The sequence below is a fragment of the Numida meleagris genome, chromosome 1, assembly GCF_002078875.1.
Source record: "Numida meleagris isolate 19003 breed g44 Domestic line chromosome 1, NumMel1.0, whole genome shotgun sequence".
Taxonomy (NCBI): domain Eukaryota; kingdom Metazoa; phylum Chordata; class Aves; order Galliformes; family Numididae; genus Numida; species Numida meleagris.
The window spans coordinates 14,932,065-14,950,069 of NC_034409.1; the positions used below are offsets into that span (position 1 = coordinate 14,932,065).

At 46.2% G+C, this 18,005-nt stretch overlaps 1 protein-coding gene across 2 annotated transcripts in view; it reads left to right on the forward strand.

Annotated features, from left to right (window-relative positions):
- The window catches only part of SLC2A13 (solute carrier family 2 member 13), a 146,643-nt gene continuing 132,231 nt past the window's right edge, over window positions 3,594-18,005 (forward strand). The window contains exon 1 of one of the 2 annotated variants that reach the window (XM_021384623.1): window positions 3,594-4,179. In XM_021384623.1, coding sequence (XP_021240298.1) covers window positions 3,630-4,179 — 550 coding nt within the window. In that variant the 5' untranslated portion in view covers window positions 3,594-3,629. The remainder of the gene's footprint in view (window positions 4,180-18,005) is intronic. The other variant, XM_021384622.1, reaches the window with a different exon arrangement.

The window sequence follows — 18,005 nt, forward strand, 5'->3', positions numbered from 1 at the left end:
GGTGTTACAACTAAGTGGTTACAACTTTTATGGGGTAATAATGACTTTATAAGGATTGTAACCTGGTAAATCATCATTTCATGTAAGTGGATGTAAAAATTCCCAAACTGAATAGTAAAGGTCTCCATTTTGTACTGCCACTGACTTTCAGCACATGCAGGGCCATCGTTTTTAAAGCAGTGCCACATCTCAACCCTGGAAGCCTGCAGGGAGGTTGATCCACATAGCTGCAGACCCAGGCAGAGCTCACTTGGGTCTGGTGGCACGCTCATGCACATCTTGCTGTCATTTCTACTAGGGACTTTTAGGCAAAGCTTGCTGGATCTTTCTTTTGACAGCTAAAGGCAGAAAGGAACTGTTCTCCTGCCAAAAATCCAGTCCTGCTCTAATGCATGAAAAAGCTGGAGACTGTAAAAATAGACAGAAAATTTAACTTCAGAAAACACGTGTTTCTTACAGTTGCGTTTTCAATGGGTCTGAAGTGGTTTTGCTGTGATTTATATATTTATAAATATATATTTAGAATGAAAGAGAGAGTGGTTATGCAAAATGTGAGCTGAGATGATGACTTTGGTGAAGTTATATGGAATTAAAAAAGCTTGTGGTGTGAAGTCTTCTGCAGCCTCAGCTGTACTGCAGCCAGCTCTGCCTATTGGGCAAGGAACATGTCAGCCCACCATTTTGTCAGCTTCTTACATCATCATCTACAGCCTTTTCCAGTGCTAATACTGTAACTTTTCTACTTGCTAAGTAAATTATCTATAACATTTGACCAGTAGGATTAAACGCATGGTTTCTTCCTAATAAATTCAGTAGGTTCCTTACTAATAAATTCATTACACTTTAGTTTTGAATGGATGTTACAGAGGATGTCAGTAGTGTTGCCCTAGTTTACAGATTCAGATAACCAAGGTAGAAGGTAAATAACTGGCTTTAAAATCACCCTGCACACCAAGAGAGACAGACTCCCATGTAAAGGAGTCCAGTGGAGGAGAGCTTTTTTGTATATGAAGGGTGACCTCTGTTCAGCTGTCGGTGTTGGTTGTGATCAGGTTCTGTATATATGAAAGAGAACACAAAGCAAGAATTGGAAGGATTACAAGTCTGTGATTTGGTTCTCCCATTTCCCATGTGAGGCCAACAGGCATTCACCTATAAAATGACAGACCTGCATCTTGCTGTGATCTTGGCCGGACTGAAATGGCCAGGAGATTCAGGCATCAATCCACCTGCTTTCAAGTGCCAAGAAACACTGAGATGGGAACTAACTCCCAGATACTCAGGCCTGGGGGAGGTCTGGGCACACGCACAAAGCTCTCAGTAGCTTTCTGGAAGACATCTTCTGATGTGTGCCATGTATTAACCATCCATAGGCAGTACAATCCTGTAATTATTCCTGCTCTATGCTGAAATGTACAAAGCTGAATTTGTTAAAGCTGGACAGATTCTTTGATCTAGTTCACAACATGGCCTTGCAAACAATTCTGCAAACAGACCTTGCAGGAGAGAATGAGACAGTGTAGTGGATCTTGAAGTCTTTCAATTAAACATTAAACTCTCCTGAAATAATAACACGCCTAAAATCCACCCAAATCCTTCTATGGACCTGACCCCCATACATTACTGCGAAATCATTTATGGGGCAGCTGTTATCATGAAATCCAGGTACTACGGAGAGATGATCACAGTGATGAAGATCTATACAAAAGCCAAACAAATCCTCTCTCTTTCTCATGCAGTCGGTCTTTGGTGTAGTATATCCTGCATCTGAACTTCTCTTTGTTGTGCATCTTCAGGGAATGCTTTTAAGAGATAATCCTGACAGCAGGATCTGAGAAGAAATACATCTATTTTTGATTGTGTTGGGCCAGCCATAGAAAAAAAGCTTTTTGTTAGCTCTCCTGAGTCTGTATTAACTAGAGCACACAGAACGTCTCCAGCTTCTGAGGTGGCTGTTAAAAAGACAGGTTGTTTTTGTGACAGCCAGCTGCTGTGACAATATTCTGTATTCCTCGCTGGCTGGGGATTTACTGTGACTATGTTCTGTTTAATGCGCTGTGTCCCACATTTTTTACTGGGGCCCCCATATGAACGCAGTGAGCGCTGCGCTAGCTGGGCGAGTCGGGAGGCTTCTGGAACATTGTGCATCTCTGCTGATGGCCTTTCGGAGACGTGAGCCAGCCTGCTCCTGGAGAGCCTTGGGCCTGAGGGGACAGCTTTCTGCAGCACAGTGTCATTCCCAAGGATACACTGTGAACCATTTACCTGGATCCTGTTGGAGTGCTGGGCTGGGTCCTACGGCTGAAAGCAATAAGGAGTGCCCCGTACCAATTACACCATATTATCCAAATCTCAATTAAAAACAACTGGGTGTTAACATGTTCAATTTTTACCTGGTTGAGGCTTCTCAGACATGGAAGCTGAGCTATATTTAATCATCCAGCACCACAGCTGTCACTGCAATCACTACACAGCTTTACCACAACCCATTCTAGTCGGCATTACCTGAGCACAGCACACCAGCGTTTTGCTGCTCTGACACAGAGGCAAAAGGCTCTGTGCAGCCTTTGGACTCTGCTCCCCTGCTAATGTTTTAATCCCTGTGGCTAGCGCTACGCGCAGGGTGTGGGCTGAGAACAGCTGTGACCCAACGAATTGCCATCACTTTCCATCTATTGGCTGGGCTCACGAGGAGCACCCCGGCAGGCGGCAGTGAAGTGGGCAGGAAGGCTGTGCTAACGCCGCAGTCCGTCTCACCCTGACAGGACCTTTCCCGCCGCCCCCCGCCCGCCCGACACAGCCCGCGGCCTCCGACAGAAACCCGCTTGTATTTCGGGCACCCGCCGCCAGGAGGCGCGCTTCTCCCACCGAACCGCGGGGGGAACGCGTCACCCCGCTACACTGTCGGAGCAGAGCCTTCCTCTTCGAGCTCTTCACGAGAATCCCAAGTCAAAACGCTTTGAAACGGAAAGATCAGGACGCTGTGCTCCGCCGTCACTGAGCACAAGGGCAAGCACGAGCCCCGGGCTCGTTTCCCCCTCCCCGCTCCTTCCTCTCTGTGTAACTGCTCTGCTTTTCTATTTGCTTCTGCCGCCCGGAGCTTTAGAAAACAACGAAGATAAACTTTAGGTTTTGCCTTTATTCGAATGATGGAGTCATTCATTTAACCGCGATCTTTACGCGGGACACCCGTTACTCCGGGCTCTGTCAGCGGGCGGGCCGCCGAGCCAGGCGAGGGACTGGAACCACCGCGTCCCGCACGCCCCCACCCGCTCCCATCCCGGGGCCGCCCGTCGCCCCAGCGCGCTGCCGCCACACGGCTGAGCCGCTGCGCAGACGCGGCTCTCGGCGCACGCGCGGAGCGCTGAGGGGCGGCCCTTGGCGCCCGCCGGGCCGCGCTGGCGGCTGTCCCCGCCCGCCCCCGCCTCCGGCTCCGCCCGGGCGCTGGGAGCGGCGGCAACTTCCCCTCAAGTCCGGCCGGCGGTGACGGCGGGCGCTATGCGGCCCGGCTGAGCGCGGCCCGAGAGGGGCGGGCAGGGCGAGCGCCAGCAGCCGCCGCGGCCGGAGCCGCCCCGCAGCCCGGCAGCCGCCCTCCCCCCGGGCGGGGCGGGCCCCGCCGCGGCCGTCCCATGTCCCGCAAGGCCGGCGACAATGTGGAGTACACGCTGCGGAGCCTGAGCAACCTGATGGGCGAGAAGCGGCGGCGGCAGGCGGAGGGGGCCGCCGGCTCGGGCGCGGCGGCGGCGGGCGAGCGCAGCCTGATCGCCGCCGAGTCGTGCTCCAGCCTCAACAGCGCGGCGTCGGGCGCGGAGCTGGAGCGGGCGGCGCGGCGGCAGTTCCAGCGGGACGAGACGCCCGGCTTCGTCTACGTGGTGTCGGTGTTCTCCGCCCTCGGGGGCTTCCTCTTCGGCTACGACACCGGCGTGGTGTCGGGAGCCTTGCTGCTCCTCAAGCGGGAGCTGAACCTGGACGCGCTGTGGCAGGAGCTGCTGGTCTCCGGCACGGTGGGCGCCGCCGCGCTCTCCGCCCTGGCCGGCGGCGTCCTCAACGGGCTGTGCGGCCGCCGGCCCTGCATCCTGCTGGCCAGCGGCCTCTTCACGGCCGGGGCCGGCGTGTTGGCGGCCGCCCGCGACAAGGAGACGCTGCTGGGGGGCCGCGTGGTGGTGGGACTGGGCATCGGTGAGTGCCGGCCGGGCCCCTCCGTCCCTGCGTCCTCCGGGTCCCCGGGAGCCGGGTCCGAGCCGCTGTGCCCGCGCCCCGTTTATGTAATGAGGCGGCAGAACCCGAAACGTGGCTCTTTGTGCCCCGAAACGTTTTTATTTCCCCGTTTGGGAAGGGAAGGGAAGGGGGGGTGCTCGGGGCTGTCCTCTTCCTTCTGCTGGCTGTGGGGCGGACAGCCGTCTGGGTGTTGCGGGGAGGCTGCTGTCCCCCTCCCCTCCGGCACGTGGACCCCTGTGGGGTCTCTGCTCACAGTTCACCTCGTAAGCCTTCACCTGGTGCGGCTGGAGTGTCGGGAGTGAGCAGATGATGCCTGCCTTTCTGAAGCGTAAACCGCTCTCTTCTGATTCCCCGCACGGTTCTGGCTCCATTGGGAGCTAAAGGAATGCTGTGGGGACAGAGCCAGGCTGTAATCCTGAGGCGGAGATGTTTGCTCTGGAAAGCTTTGGGTTTTATTGATGGCATCTGGCAGAACGGGACGTGCTCTGGGGCTGCCTACCTGTCTGCGTTGCATAGCTTGTGAGCAGATATTCCTGGTAAAACTTTCTCTTACTTGTCCCGGAAAAGGTGAAGTGGTGAGGAGTGTTTCCTCCTACCTTAAGGCTCTTTTCTGTGCCATGTAAATCCTAAGTGTCCCCAGGACTTGGGCTGTGTTTTGGCTGCTACCCTGTCAGACTCTGCTAGTTTGTAGTTTGAGTAGTATTCGTAATCCACAGTAGGCACTGTGAGGTTATGTGGAACGCTGTCTTAGAGAAAGAGAGAAGTAACTCCTTTTCTGTGATCTCACAACCCTTAGTATCTAAAAGCATGAGGACAAGCGAAGAATCAGACTTGTTTTCTCTGTAAAACTACATTCTGTCTCTTAACCATTGAATATATTTTTCAGTTCTCTGGCATGCTATACACATGCTTGCTGGGATGCAATTCGGAGTCTTATTAAAGAAAAAAGTGAGTCATAGTGAAGGCAGTTGGAAATAAAATTGGCTCTATCTCTGAAAGGTCTCGTGCTGACTTCCCTGTGCAGCAGGCGCATCTCCTGCAGCTGGCAGTCTTCCTACCCCAAGTTGGGGTTGAGCTTTTATTTCTTGAAATGCTAATGCCTCGTGCCTTTTTAAATCAAACTTCAGAGTGCAAAATGTTGATAAGCTTTGTTGTTATTTTCAGGAGACAAAACTGTTTTTGATATAAAAGGGCAGAACGGGTATTTTGATGGCATTATGTAGCACGTATATTTACTGGTACTTATTAAAAATGTGAAATGTGACCCCCTTCTGCATTTATGAAGCTTCTCGTGTGGTTTGTTGGACGTAGCTGGCTGCAGTACCGTCTTTTGGGGTGGGGGAAATAGAGAGAAAATGGGAAGGCTGGCGTGACTTTGTGTATGTGTCCCAGGGAAATGCACTGGCCTCTCGATGTCATCTTATAGTGCTGCGAATGATTAACGCTGGCATTGTCTGGGGGATGTGAGACTTGGTGGTTAATGTACAGAGTATCAAAATGGGAACTGGGAGCTGAGGGGCTGCTCTTCTGTGGAGCCACAGATCTCAGTGTGATCTGGGGAGTGGCTGCTGTCCTCTTCCCACCTCAGAGAGAGAGGTGGTCTTTCTGCTGTGCCCTGGGAAGCAGAAGGAAGGACTGCAAAGCACCATGAGCATTTTTGAGCACGAAGAGATTAATGTTTAAAATAAAAAGTATAATAAAAGTAGCTATTTTCCTTTTTTATCAGAGGTTGCTCTTCTTTATGTGTGAAACAGGTTCTGGCCAGAAACCAAACATTGCCTTAGATTGCCATCACAGAAGCACTGCAAGAGTCCAATCCTAATGAGGTTTATTTTGCAAAAGAAAAAATTGGGGTTGAAAACTGTTCTTGTCCAGCAGTCTGTCACTAAATGCCGCATTGAGCCCTCCACCAGAGGGAGCCTGGATGATTTCATGATGGAATTAGAAATCGAAGGAACTTCTAATCAGTTTTTTCTCTCTTCTCTGAGCCCTTTGGCTGCCAGCAGTGAGTGCAGCCTTCCTAGCCCAGGAGTAAAGAGACTCTTCAGTGCAGTATCACCTCAGTCATGGTGCTAGCTGCTGAAATGCACAGGTAGAGTGCTGTAGTCTTGGGAAATGCTTTCCTACGTGCAAACCAGTAACAACTTCTTAGTTGCGTGTAATTTTATTCCTTTTTGAAATCTTTCTTGTAGTGCTCTATTGATTGCGCAGCATGAATGATGTTCCGTCGCTGTGCATTTGCTTGTATTTAGTAAATGAGTGACTGTGTTGCAGACAGTGCTATGGTGCTGTAAAAACAGATGGTGGTTGCCTGTGTGGCTTCAGTCAGTGTGGATCTGTGCTAATTGTGTCCGTGGGAGAAGATGGGCTTTTTTCTTGTGACTGTGATTTAGAAAGGGCTGCGGTTAAACTTTCAGGATGAAAACCACGGGATGTATGCTGAAATGAGGAACGTCTCTTACTTGCCTGTCTTCTCTGTTTCACAGCATTTTCCATAGAGCTGCTCAGAGATAGAATTCTCCATTTCTCTCCAGTGATTACAGAAGGAGATGTTTCTGGAAAGTAGACCTTTTCTCAAGGACAAACCGAAGTCCTCGTGTGTTGCCAGTGTTGAGCAGATTTTTATGATTGGGAAGTGACGTGTCCCCCTCCCGCATCCCCCACTGCATATACAGAGTACATGGAATGCAAGAAATGAAAACCACTGTCAGCATGATGAGCAGGCTAACACACTGAGCTCTTTTCAGGGCTGAATTTTTAAATGCAGGGTTGAAGGGATACAGTGAGTGAACATCCATCCCGGGCTGAAGCTCTTCAGAAAACTTCAGGCAAAACAGATTAAGGACGAGGCTGCAGCCATTGTTCCTTCCTGTACTCCCTCTCCTGAGCAGCTCTGATGCCCATGACTCTTTAGGAATTTGGCTGACCCTACTGTCAGGAATGTAACATTTGGATGGATGTTCCTCAAAAAAATGAGGGTGACATTCAAATGCTTAGAAAACTGGATCATGTGTGCTCAGTAGCTCTTTGTATGAGCCTAGCTAGGAAGAAATGCATCGATATGGAGCATACTTCTGTGTCTGGTAATGTTAAGTTAATGTGAAGCCTTCAGAAAAACTTAGGTGCTGTCTGTGGAAGGAGAGCTGCTGAAGCTACCCAGAGTTTGGTTGCTATCATGTACATCATTAGTTGCATGATTAGATTTCCCTGCCTTGTTCAGCATGCAGAATAGATGGTATGCAATTAATGATCAGCTCCTCATTGAGTAAGAGGGTTTTTTTTTTTAAATCAGTGGTTGTTTCTTCATGCACACTACCCAAGCCCTTAGCAGAGTTGCTGCTGGAGGGGCACGTGGTCTGCTCCCAGCTCTGCAGTGCAGTGGGGCCAGCCTGGGCAGGTGCCGTGTCTTCTCTCTGACCTCTGTCACTGCTGGTACCTGGCAATGTGAGCCTAATGCTCAATGCTTGCTTTCCACTCAGAATGCTTGGCTTTCTTTTCCACATGCTGTATTTGAATGTGGCATATGCAGTGTTCCTGGCAGCATCTTGTTATTGCATATGTAGGTCACTTTCTGAGTAGAGGTAATAAGGCTGAATGCAGGAGCGAAAATGGCTGGCATATGGTGCAGGGCTCCCCCGTTGGGACTGGTTCCTGCTGACTTTCTGGGCCAGCAGCAAATAAAAATAACCAAATATAACCCAAATGCTCGCATCGTGTAGTACCAGCTCCGTGTTATCTTCACAGTGGTCAAAAAAGGGCCGCCTTATCACCTGGACTACCACATGTGCTGTGAAATTATTGCAAAAATAACCACTGTGATCAAGATGAGGGTGTGCGTTTTTTCTATTATTATTATTTCTAACTTTTTAAGTATGCTACAGAACTTCTTCTCAGATGATGTGCATTTTCTCTTGGAAAATTACAGATCAATCTCCACTTCTTCCCCTCCACCCTGCCGTGGGAAGCCTGCAGCCTCCAGTCTGTTTTTGAGTGGGCACCAACCACAGTTTTAAAGGTGCTTATGCCTTAGTACGCTTTGGAGGGGAAAGTAACCCTCATCCCCCAAATACATTGTGTTACTTTAGCCGATGCCTATAATTTTCGATCCATGATTCATAGTCTGTTTTAACGCAGATTTCAGTGGTTTGTAAGTAGTAGCTTGCCTTGGGGATGGAAGGGAATGGGCAGACAAACAGCCACGTTGCTGGAATGGGCTCCATATGGCCACTGACCAGAGCTGCTCCTCTGAGGTTCCAGCATCTACAGCTGCCTGAATTACTGTGTGTGCTCTGGAGTTGGCTCTGTGCCTCATTAACGCTTGATCTGTTGGCTCTTGAGCAGGAGCATCTGCTTCATTCCTGGAAGGAAACTTCAGTTTGGGACTGTATCTGTGATCTTGCAGGATACCAGGGATATGTTAAGGAGAAAAATTGTTTTCTGAAGTCCTCTTATTTTATGGGCATTGGAGTCTTTGCACAGTCCTATGTGCAGCTCGCTATCGTGTCAGTGAGCGCTGCTCCATTATTGCTTTGTCTGATGCTGTGGTGTTGTTGGTGTAGGACCCAGAGGTCAGCACATCGCTACCTTTGGCAAATATTTGGGGATCTGGTCACAATAATGTGTTACGCACACTGAGTTATAGCTAAGAGAATTTTTTGGCTTCTGATTCTTCTAGAAGTTGTTTAAAGTCGTAAGGGTGTTTCTTCTGTGACTGCATGAGTTTTTTTTGTTGATTTTTTTTTTTGTTTTCTGTTTTCCCTTTTCTGGGTGGGCTTTGTGTTGTTGTGTTGATCTAACCTAGAAGAAAGTCCTGTACTTCATAAACCTTGAAACTGAACGTGGGAATCCTTTAAAGTATCTTTCCCTACAGTTGATTATACTGCTGAGGTTTTATCAAGGCGTATTTCATGTTGTATTTTCAATATTTTTTCATGTTGAGACAGTACAATGCACCCAGTTACTATGTTGCATAAATTGGAACTTGTATGATTCTCTTACTCTTCACAAAAAAAAAAACAGCTTGGAGGAAGCTTGCAGCATTCAACACAAATGTTTCCCTACCTGTTGCGATCATCCATGTGGATCCTACAGATGGGCTTCTTCTCAAAATGCCTGGTTTGCTCCAGGAGCAAGAGATCAGTGGCACCCACTGCCGAGCGTGATGATGTTGAGACAGAAAGTCATTCAGCTGCAGCTCTTGCCTTTCAGTGACTTGCTGGCTGAAGTTCATAACAGCCCCATCAGGAGAGGTATGACAGAGGACATCTGAGGACAGTCTGGGCAGCAGACTTGAAATGTTGGCCGCTGTCTTCAGTGAGCTGTCAGAATATGCACTTCATTTTTATTCTGAGCGTACTACTGTGTGATTTCTCAGTTGCTTCCTGAGAAGCAATGAAAAAAGAAATACTGAAAGTAGATGCTGAAACAGAGATTTTTTTTTAATTATCTTTTTTCTTATCTCATTATCGGTAGTTGTATGCTCTTTAGTGGAGTTTGTTTCTTTTTAATAGAATAAGTTGGATTTCTAGATATGTTAATTTCTTTTAAAATGTAGTGTTTTGGAAATCTTAGGGATTATTCCATCAAAGCCTGGCAAGCGTTTGTGCCTATGAAGGTTCTGAAAATCAGTTATTTCTGCCTAAGATGGCTGAACTCAACCCAGACCACTATGACTGTGTTGCACACTGTTACTGTGCAATTGTTATGGGCCTCATGAATGTTTTTTTTTTTTTTTTGCTTTATGGTCTTCTGTGGTGCAGAACTGAGTCTTGTGTCCCAGCTACAGCACGGTTGATTTGAAGCTTCCGAAGAGGCTGGATCTGGTGGGACACTCTTTATAGCTGCTGAAAGCCTAAAGCCACTGACTGCTGGAATCGAGGAGAGAGTTCTTTCTCTGTTGACTATGCCTGTGACCGAAGAACAAGACAAACAATAATACATATGTTGTAGAGATCTTGTGCAACACAGTTCTGGGTGAGGGTTCCAGTCATTTCACAACCGTATCTTCTGTAGGTCTTCTGATCTAATAGAATGTAAACTATTCTAGAATTTTTTTTAATGGTATTTGTAGAAGAAATGAAGCTTTAAAAAACCTACTTTCCTTTTCATTCCATTTCTGACCTTCCTGTGTTGTGCTGGAGGCTTTAGATATGTGCTTTTTTCAAGAATTTAGTCTGAGTGTGTGTCTGTTTTGAGAGTGAGGTTTTCCTTGGTGGTTTCTCATTTTGAACGCTTGTATACCCAGTACCTGAAGCAGTGTTTCCTAGCTCAGAGGCTCAGTGCCTTCTTCCTTTGCCAGACACATCCACTGGTGTGGGTGAGATGCACACTCTCTTCTCCAAAGCCCCCGTGCCTCTGGCTTGGCTCTGCATGGGCCACGATCTGCTTGGCGCCTTGGCATTTAGTAAATGTATACTCTGCCTCTGTGGGTCTCTTATTTAGCTACTTTCATTTAAACAGCAAGGATGTTAAAAACCTGTGTCTGTGCTGGGGCTTGCTTTTAACTCCTGGTGTCCTTCCATCAGGCATTGGCTCCTCAGCATCTCTTCCTCAGAAGCGCTGCCTCTGCCTTGGAGCTTGCTGTCACTAGTGAGCATTTCACACAGCAACCGTGTTCTACCTGCTCTGAGCAGCAAGTCAGGGCCTGGCAGCCCTGTGGTGCCTGGTGTTTCTAGCATGGGGAGGGACTGACGGGGGCCCCTGTGAGGCTGAGCAGCCCCAAAGGGGAGGTGAGGCTTCCCTGGGAGACCCTGGTTTACACAGGTCTCGTACCAACCAGAAGCGCTGAAGGGCTCTGTAGTGTAAGCAGCCAGCCGGGCACGTGCAGCTGTGTACGTAACAAATTGATGGTCCATCTCCAGATGATAGACACAAAGAGAATGCCAGAAATAGTGGCAGACCTGCTGTGTAAGCAGAAAGGTATATCCAAAAATAGATTTGCCTGGCAATGGCCCATACTTTTGTAGTCTAGACAAAAATAATGTTAGAAACCTATACCATTAGTTGTGGCTCTACGGCAAGAGTTTCCTGGCCTTTTCCCAGAAGTGGGAATTTCCACAGACTTAACTTTTTCTATCTTGGACAGAAACAAGGAGTTAGAGCCCTTCTGTTCCCAAAATCTCCTCTCCTTTTGTCAGGAGCCTCATGTGCATGATTTTCCCCACTGTTTCTCCTGTGAGCTTTCAGGAAGGCAAAGCCAGTAATTGTGGTTGTAATGAGCCTGCAGACTTAATCACTTTGGGAAAGGATGGTTGTCTTCCAGCAGCTGGAAGGCAGTGTTAGGGATGTCTTTGTGCATAGCCACGTATCCTGGTGTTCGGCTGGGACAGAGTTAATTTTCTTCCTAGTAGCTGGTACGGTGTGCTGTTTTGGATTTAGAGTGAGAGTAATATTGATAGCACACCAGTGTTTCAGTTGTTGAGCAGTGCTGCACAGAGCCAAGGGTGTTTCGGCTTCTCATGCTGCCCTGCCAGTGAGGAGCTGGGGGTGCACCAGGAGCTGGGAGCAGATGGCAACAGGACAGCTGACCCAAACTGGCCAAAGGAATAGGCTGCACCAAGGCTCACTCTTCCCCCTGATTCCCTCCCACCCACGGTGGGATGAAGGAGAGAATCTTGTCTTGTATAGCTGGTGAAGAGAGATCAGGTCCTTAGCTGGTCCAGAATCCTGAAGGTAGATGCCTCCGGTCAGAGCTAGTATGCTTTTGGAGTCTTCCTGCGTGCCATATGAATTATAGTGGGAAAGAAACACTGTTTCCTGTGATTTTTTTTTTTTATTACTAAGTTTCAGGTCAATGTGCTACATTCATAAATCCTAATCCAATTAGAAATAACTTTGTTTAATTGTTATTTTTAACTTAATTTTCTGTTTATAGCTGCCTTTTTAGGAAGTTTTGTTTAATCTGTGAGGCTAAGGAGATAAAATTGAGGGAACTCACCATGAACTACTTGTTCTTTTGATTTGATCAGTTAATTTTTGATGGTTGTTGGTCAGATCCATGATGGATCCTGGGCAGAGAATAACATCCAGGCAAGATGGTGTGGCAGCAGATGAGCTAGGCCACTGTGAGCACAAGGGAAGTGCTGGCTGAGACCAGAGCTATGTGTGCTGCAGCAAATATTTGCGTGTAAGTGACCTCTCCTGTTTGTTTACAGGTCTACAATTACTGGACTGTTGAGGTTAGTAGTAGCTATGTCAGCGCAGGAATGGGGATTCTGCCTGAGGGGAAAAGGTAAGACCGGTTTTATTCACTTCTGAGTTCACCAGCTAAGACTTTTGCCTCATGGATCCTGCTGCTGCATTAATCATAGGTGCTGCTGACCTCACCAGTCCAGTTCACAGTGGATCGGGATGGATGGAAAACCACAGATGTCTGAACAACAACTTCAAGATCTCAAACCAGGGTGGAAGAGACAAAATATTGTATGTAGGCATTCAAGATGTTTTAGTCCAGAGTTTCAGTTACTCTAGGAATATTTTGAGCCAAATTCTGGGATCTGGTTCTGTGCTGTGTGTTGTTCTTAGGTAGGAGGAAAAGCCAGGCACAGAAAGTAGATTCTTTCTATTGTAATGATTGACTAGAATGTTCCTGGGAATAATTATTGGTCTGTGTAGCAGAAATCTGGGGACGGGAGCTCTTGCATTATTATTATTACACAAATAATGCAAACTTCTCTTTAGTTCCTCTCTTCTAGTAAGTTGGAATGTGCTTTACTGGTTTATTTGAAAGCTTATCTGGAAAGGTGCTATTTATCTTAAGTCTGACTCTTGGGGAGGGTTGCCTACACCTGTGAGCTCTTTGTGATTACCTCTGTGCATCCTAATGTTCTGCAGGTTCAGGGCTTCTCTCCCCTCCTGCCCTAAGCCTGCAGCTTTATTTGGGAAGGTAAACAGAATGTTAGAGTGTTCAACAGCTTGTGTACTTCTGCAAAAAATTCTAGCTGTAAGGAATAATTTTTAGGTCAAGCTCTGTTGTTGTTTTGCTTGTGTTTGCTGTTGGTGAATTCTGAAGTAAGGAAAGATGTGGGTTGTGCTTTGGCTTTGATTCTGCCTGTCCTCACCTGTTTCTGAATCTTCATTCCCTGGAGTCGAAACCTGTCCGTTGTATCACTGCAGGGCCTCTCCCTGACTCAAAGTTAATTGCTTTGCCTGTCACCCAAGTACTATCTGGGTGATTAATCATTATCCACTTTGATGTGGAGTGCTCCCTTGCACAGAGGGAAATGGTGCTCTGAGCTTACATACACAGCGGTGCAGAAAAGACTTTTCCTGGTAGCTCAAGACCAGCAGAGCTTTCTCTTCTGTAACATAAATTGATCTTTAGGAAGATCTGAGCCACCTATTTAGAACATTTATTTAGTCTATTCAGAAGTCAATTCTGAGTAATTCACCCTATAATGGTGAAACTTCTTAAGGACTTTATTGTATAAATGCTACTTTTCTTCCTCTTCTCAGGTTATGTGAAGTGAAGCTGTAAGTGCTCGGTGTGATGAGGACTTCTTATGGACCACTTTACAGTCAAACTATTCCACTCTTTGATTTAAGTCTGTTTAGCTGCAGTGTTTCCTTTGTTGCCAAGTTTTACCTGAGGGGGCTTCTTTTGAGCTAGGATGTAGGGAAGCTACACCTGCTTTGCTGACCCAAAGAGGGGAGAACTGGAAGCATGAGTGCTGAAGTAGCAATAACTGTACTCCAGTAATCCGTCCGCTGCTCCTGGGCTTCCTGGCCAGTGGTGATGAGAAGGAATCTGTGATCCAGGTGTCCTGGGCAGTCGTGCTGGGAAGCAGAAATCCAAATGTCTGAAGAAGTCTGTGTATGGAGGTGTCAAGTAATGCAATGCAATTACATTGGTAGATGTTTTAATTAGAAGTTAATTTCTGTGCTGGGGAAAAAAGTGTAATGGAAGGAAGCTATGCCAAAGGATACCATAAACCAACTGAATGGATTTTCAGGATGATTGTTCTGGGAATGGATTCCACAACTGTGCTCTGGAGGACAGGAGAAGATGTGAAAAGCTGCGTTGGGGCATGGAGCAGTTCTTTCTGCTTCTTTAATTTTTTCTCAAGTGATAGTATATGTTTCTTGGCTCAATTCTTTCTTCTTTTTATCAAGTAGGGATGCATGTTTCTCAGCTTAGATCATGTGGGCTTGTATGGTCTAACACCTTCAGAGAGTAACCAGTTTTCATCTGTGCTGTGGCAGTAAGAGAACTTCAGGAGGCCTGATTCAGCGTTCCTTCACCAGCTTTCAGCCAGTGTGATTCCACTGACATTATGGCAACAATTATTTCTTTGCCTCATGATCTTGATAAAGTACTCTACTAATTAGTAGTTTACAGGAGATGTATTTATGAGGTAGTCATAGACTCATAGGAGAGCAGGTATGTATGATAGATATGGATATTGTACTGGGGTGCAGCGGAAAATACGGCTTCAGGAAGATCTGCTAGAGAAGTTTTGAAGACTTCTGAGCTGGTATTTGAAAATAAAGCACGTAATACTTTGGAAATGTTTACATTGGTCTTCTATGACATTTTTCTTGCAGAAATGCTGTTTCTTTCTGAACCTAAATGATTCAGTTAGTTGTAGCTAAACAGAAAAATGCCTGTGTGCATACTTCTCAGTCCTGTGTAAATCTGCTCCCGATGTAGCTGAGTCATTCAGAAGCAATATATGTCTCTCCTTGGTTTAGATTTCTATTTATCATATATTATCATCACTAAAATACGTGTGTCCCTAAAGCAGTAATGGACTGAGAAGTGTTTGCTCCACCATTGCTCTGGTTTGGATTTCTATTTGTCATGCATTATCAGTCCCAAAAATACATAGATCCCTGAAGCAACGGTAAACTGAGATGTTTGTTCTGCTGCATTTCATTTTCACAATTGCTCTGTGTGTTCTGTACTCTGGAAACTTGTTCTGTTAGGGATTGTAGCCGTTAGTTTTCTAAGTCATGGAAAATTTTGCCAGTACAAACAGCAAGTTGAGTTGCCTGCCTTAGCAGTTGGAGCTTGCACAGCCAGTCTCTGCTGTAGTAGCAATAAATCCTGAAGAAACATTATTTCGTACTGATATAAAGGAAAGAGACATGGCCTTGAATTCATTTTCCCACAGTGTGAAATAGTGTGAAGCTGTTGTGCCATGTCATACAGTTTTGTAGTCTCAAGGTTGAATTACAATGAGCCTTGTGTTAAAATAACTTAAATACATGCAGACAGTTATTTCACTTTGCCATTCAGAAGACAGGCTGACATAAAATCCAGCAGTAAGAAAGTGCCTGTTACAGTGTTGGAAGGCCTGACGTGCACCCCCAGTGAAACCCCCAGTGCCAGATGTGCTGGGTTTTGCTAAGGCAAACATAAGACTGGCCTAACTTCTTGATTCATCACTTCCTGGTGACTTGACTTTTAAGTGACTGTGGCACTTGCTGCCTCCATTTGCTGTTCTGTAAGGTGTGCCTAATGTTTGTTTACATCTTAGAAAAGTGTTCTGGGACTCATGAGTAACACATTATTTAAAAATAAAAATTAATTACATCAGTTGTAGTCTTTTCAATATGACTGTTTCTGTGAATGCATGCCATAGCCTGATTTTTTTTATTTTTTTATTTGTTTGAGTTCCTCAGGCTTCCTCTACAGTCTGTGTTCTCTCTCCGTTCCCCTCCATCCCGTGTGCTTGGCAGGCAGTGCCCTGGTGGCACCAGTCAGAGCCCTGTGCTCGCTGCTGCCTGATGCTGGAGCCCTGCTGAAATGCCGGAGATTATTTGTTGCCATTACAATGAATTGTTGTTACACTATTCCCAGATTGATTTGTAACAGTAAGTAATTCTACCTGACTGGAAACACCAGCAAAGTGTTGATAGATACCTACTTACAAATTATCATATGCTTGTCATTGCCCAGAAAAATAGGGTGGCTAAAATCAACCCAGCTCTGTAAATACATTAAAGATAAATCTCAGCAGAATAATATAGACTTAACTTCCAGAACTGACACCTGTACTGCTGATTGCTGTTATTCTTCAAGTACTCCCATGAGCCTTTTCTATTCCTTACAAGCAGTTGGCACAAGATTAATTAAAGGACTTTGCTGCTGAGTGCTTTAGGTAATTTATAGCTAAGTTTGAGTTTCATGCTCTGGCAAACTGAAATGGTACTTGAAAGGTCTTTACATTTCAGCAATTAAAAAGTCCTTTAGGAAGGTAGAGCAAAGTAATCTCAGAGCAGGTGAATGAGGATGTGAGCTTGACAGTGTTGGGAATGTGGGTCATGTGGCACCTGAAGGTGAGGAGCAATGGGCATTTGCAGTGCTGAAAGCTTGTGCTCTGCATTGGAAGCATAGACCCTGGGAAGCTTTCACGTTATTGTGGTAGGTCAGAAGCATTAGAGAAAGGGATTCTGCTTTCCCTGCTCCAAACCTTGTCTACATTTAGACCTGTTGCCTTGACACTGGGTTGTAAAACTTTTTAATAGGGAAAATACTTTGGCATTCTTATTTCATTAGTTTCTTACTGTGTGGAAATATAAGTTATATGAAGTGGGAAGGTAAGAGTGGGTAATAAGGAACTCAGAAATGCAGTCACCTGTGAGCTGTTTGGTGCTTCACTGCCAGTTCTTTGTGCTTTATTAGAAGCTCTCATGTCTGGTTTCTGTCCTACTCATAGTTACCTAAAGTGCTCGGTTTAATGAGTTCTTCTCCGGTGGATAATTAATTCTGCCTCCTGATGCTGCCCTTTTGCAGTACCGTTAGCAGTCCAGACTGTTTTGATTTGGGAAAAACAGACATTTTAAAAATGTAAATAAAAGTATTTTTGTTCCACTTCTGAGTGAAAATTCAATTCTGTGTTGCTAGGTTTTGTAATAATTGATATTTCAACTAGATCTTGCTTTATGAAGAGTGTAATTAAAAGATTAGATGGAATGTGACCAGATTATGGGGGAAAAATAAGATGGGAGACAGTTGTTACTACACAGTTTCATTGGAAAGACAGTAGTGAGGACTCAGAGCTCCCTCTTCACTTGTGTGTTAGGACCATCAGTTATCCTCAAGAACAAACATTTCTTTACAAATATTCTCTGCGAAGGTGAAGTATTGCTCCAAGTGCAGAGCTTGTGAAGCTTGTTTGTCAGAGAGGTCTGAATTGTTTTTCTTGGTGCTGGTTTGGGGCAGTAGTCTTCTCACTTAAAGAGAGGCTCCCCGTAGTGGCTGTGCCTCAGTACAGAAAGATGAGGCACTCAGAGGCTGAAAGATGGCACATTTAAACAGCGGCACATTTTGTTGTCTGTTTAGTCGCCTTGGTGATTTAGTGCAGCTGATGCAGTATCATTCACAGGATAAGCAGGTGTCATGGTTTTGTGATTTTCGGTTATTGGTATTCCACATCATAACATCATGTAGTGGTTGCCTTAACAAGGGTATTTCCTACCTCTGTGTTAACTGGAATGGGACTCTCAAATATGCCACTTTGACTGCCAGCTCTTAGTTCTTCTTCAGATTGCTGGTTTTTTTTTTTTCAGTTCTATGCTGTAGATGTCCAGTAAGAGAAGACTTCCAGAGGAGAGAATCAGTATGGTGCTCTGAGTGACAGGAGAGTGCTTTGGGTATCCATCTCTACTTTGTACCAATTAACAAAAGTGAATGAGAATGTCAGAATGCCCTCCCAGCTGTGGCTGCGGGCTGACTTCCAGCTCTGTCTCAGTGCTCTGCTACCACTGTGCCTGGAGCACAGACAGGGCTGGGGAAGGGCATTCAGGGGAGCCCTGTGCTCTGACCCTGCAGTGATCTGAGTTCT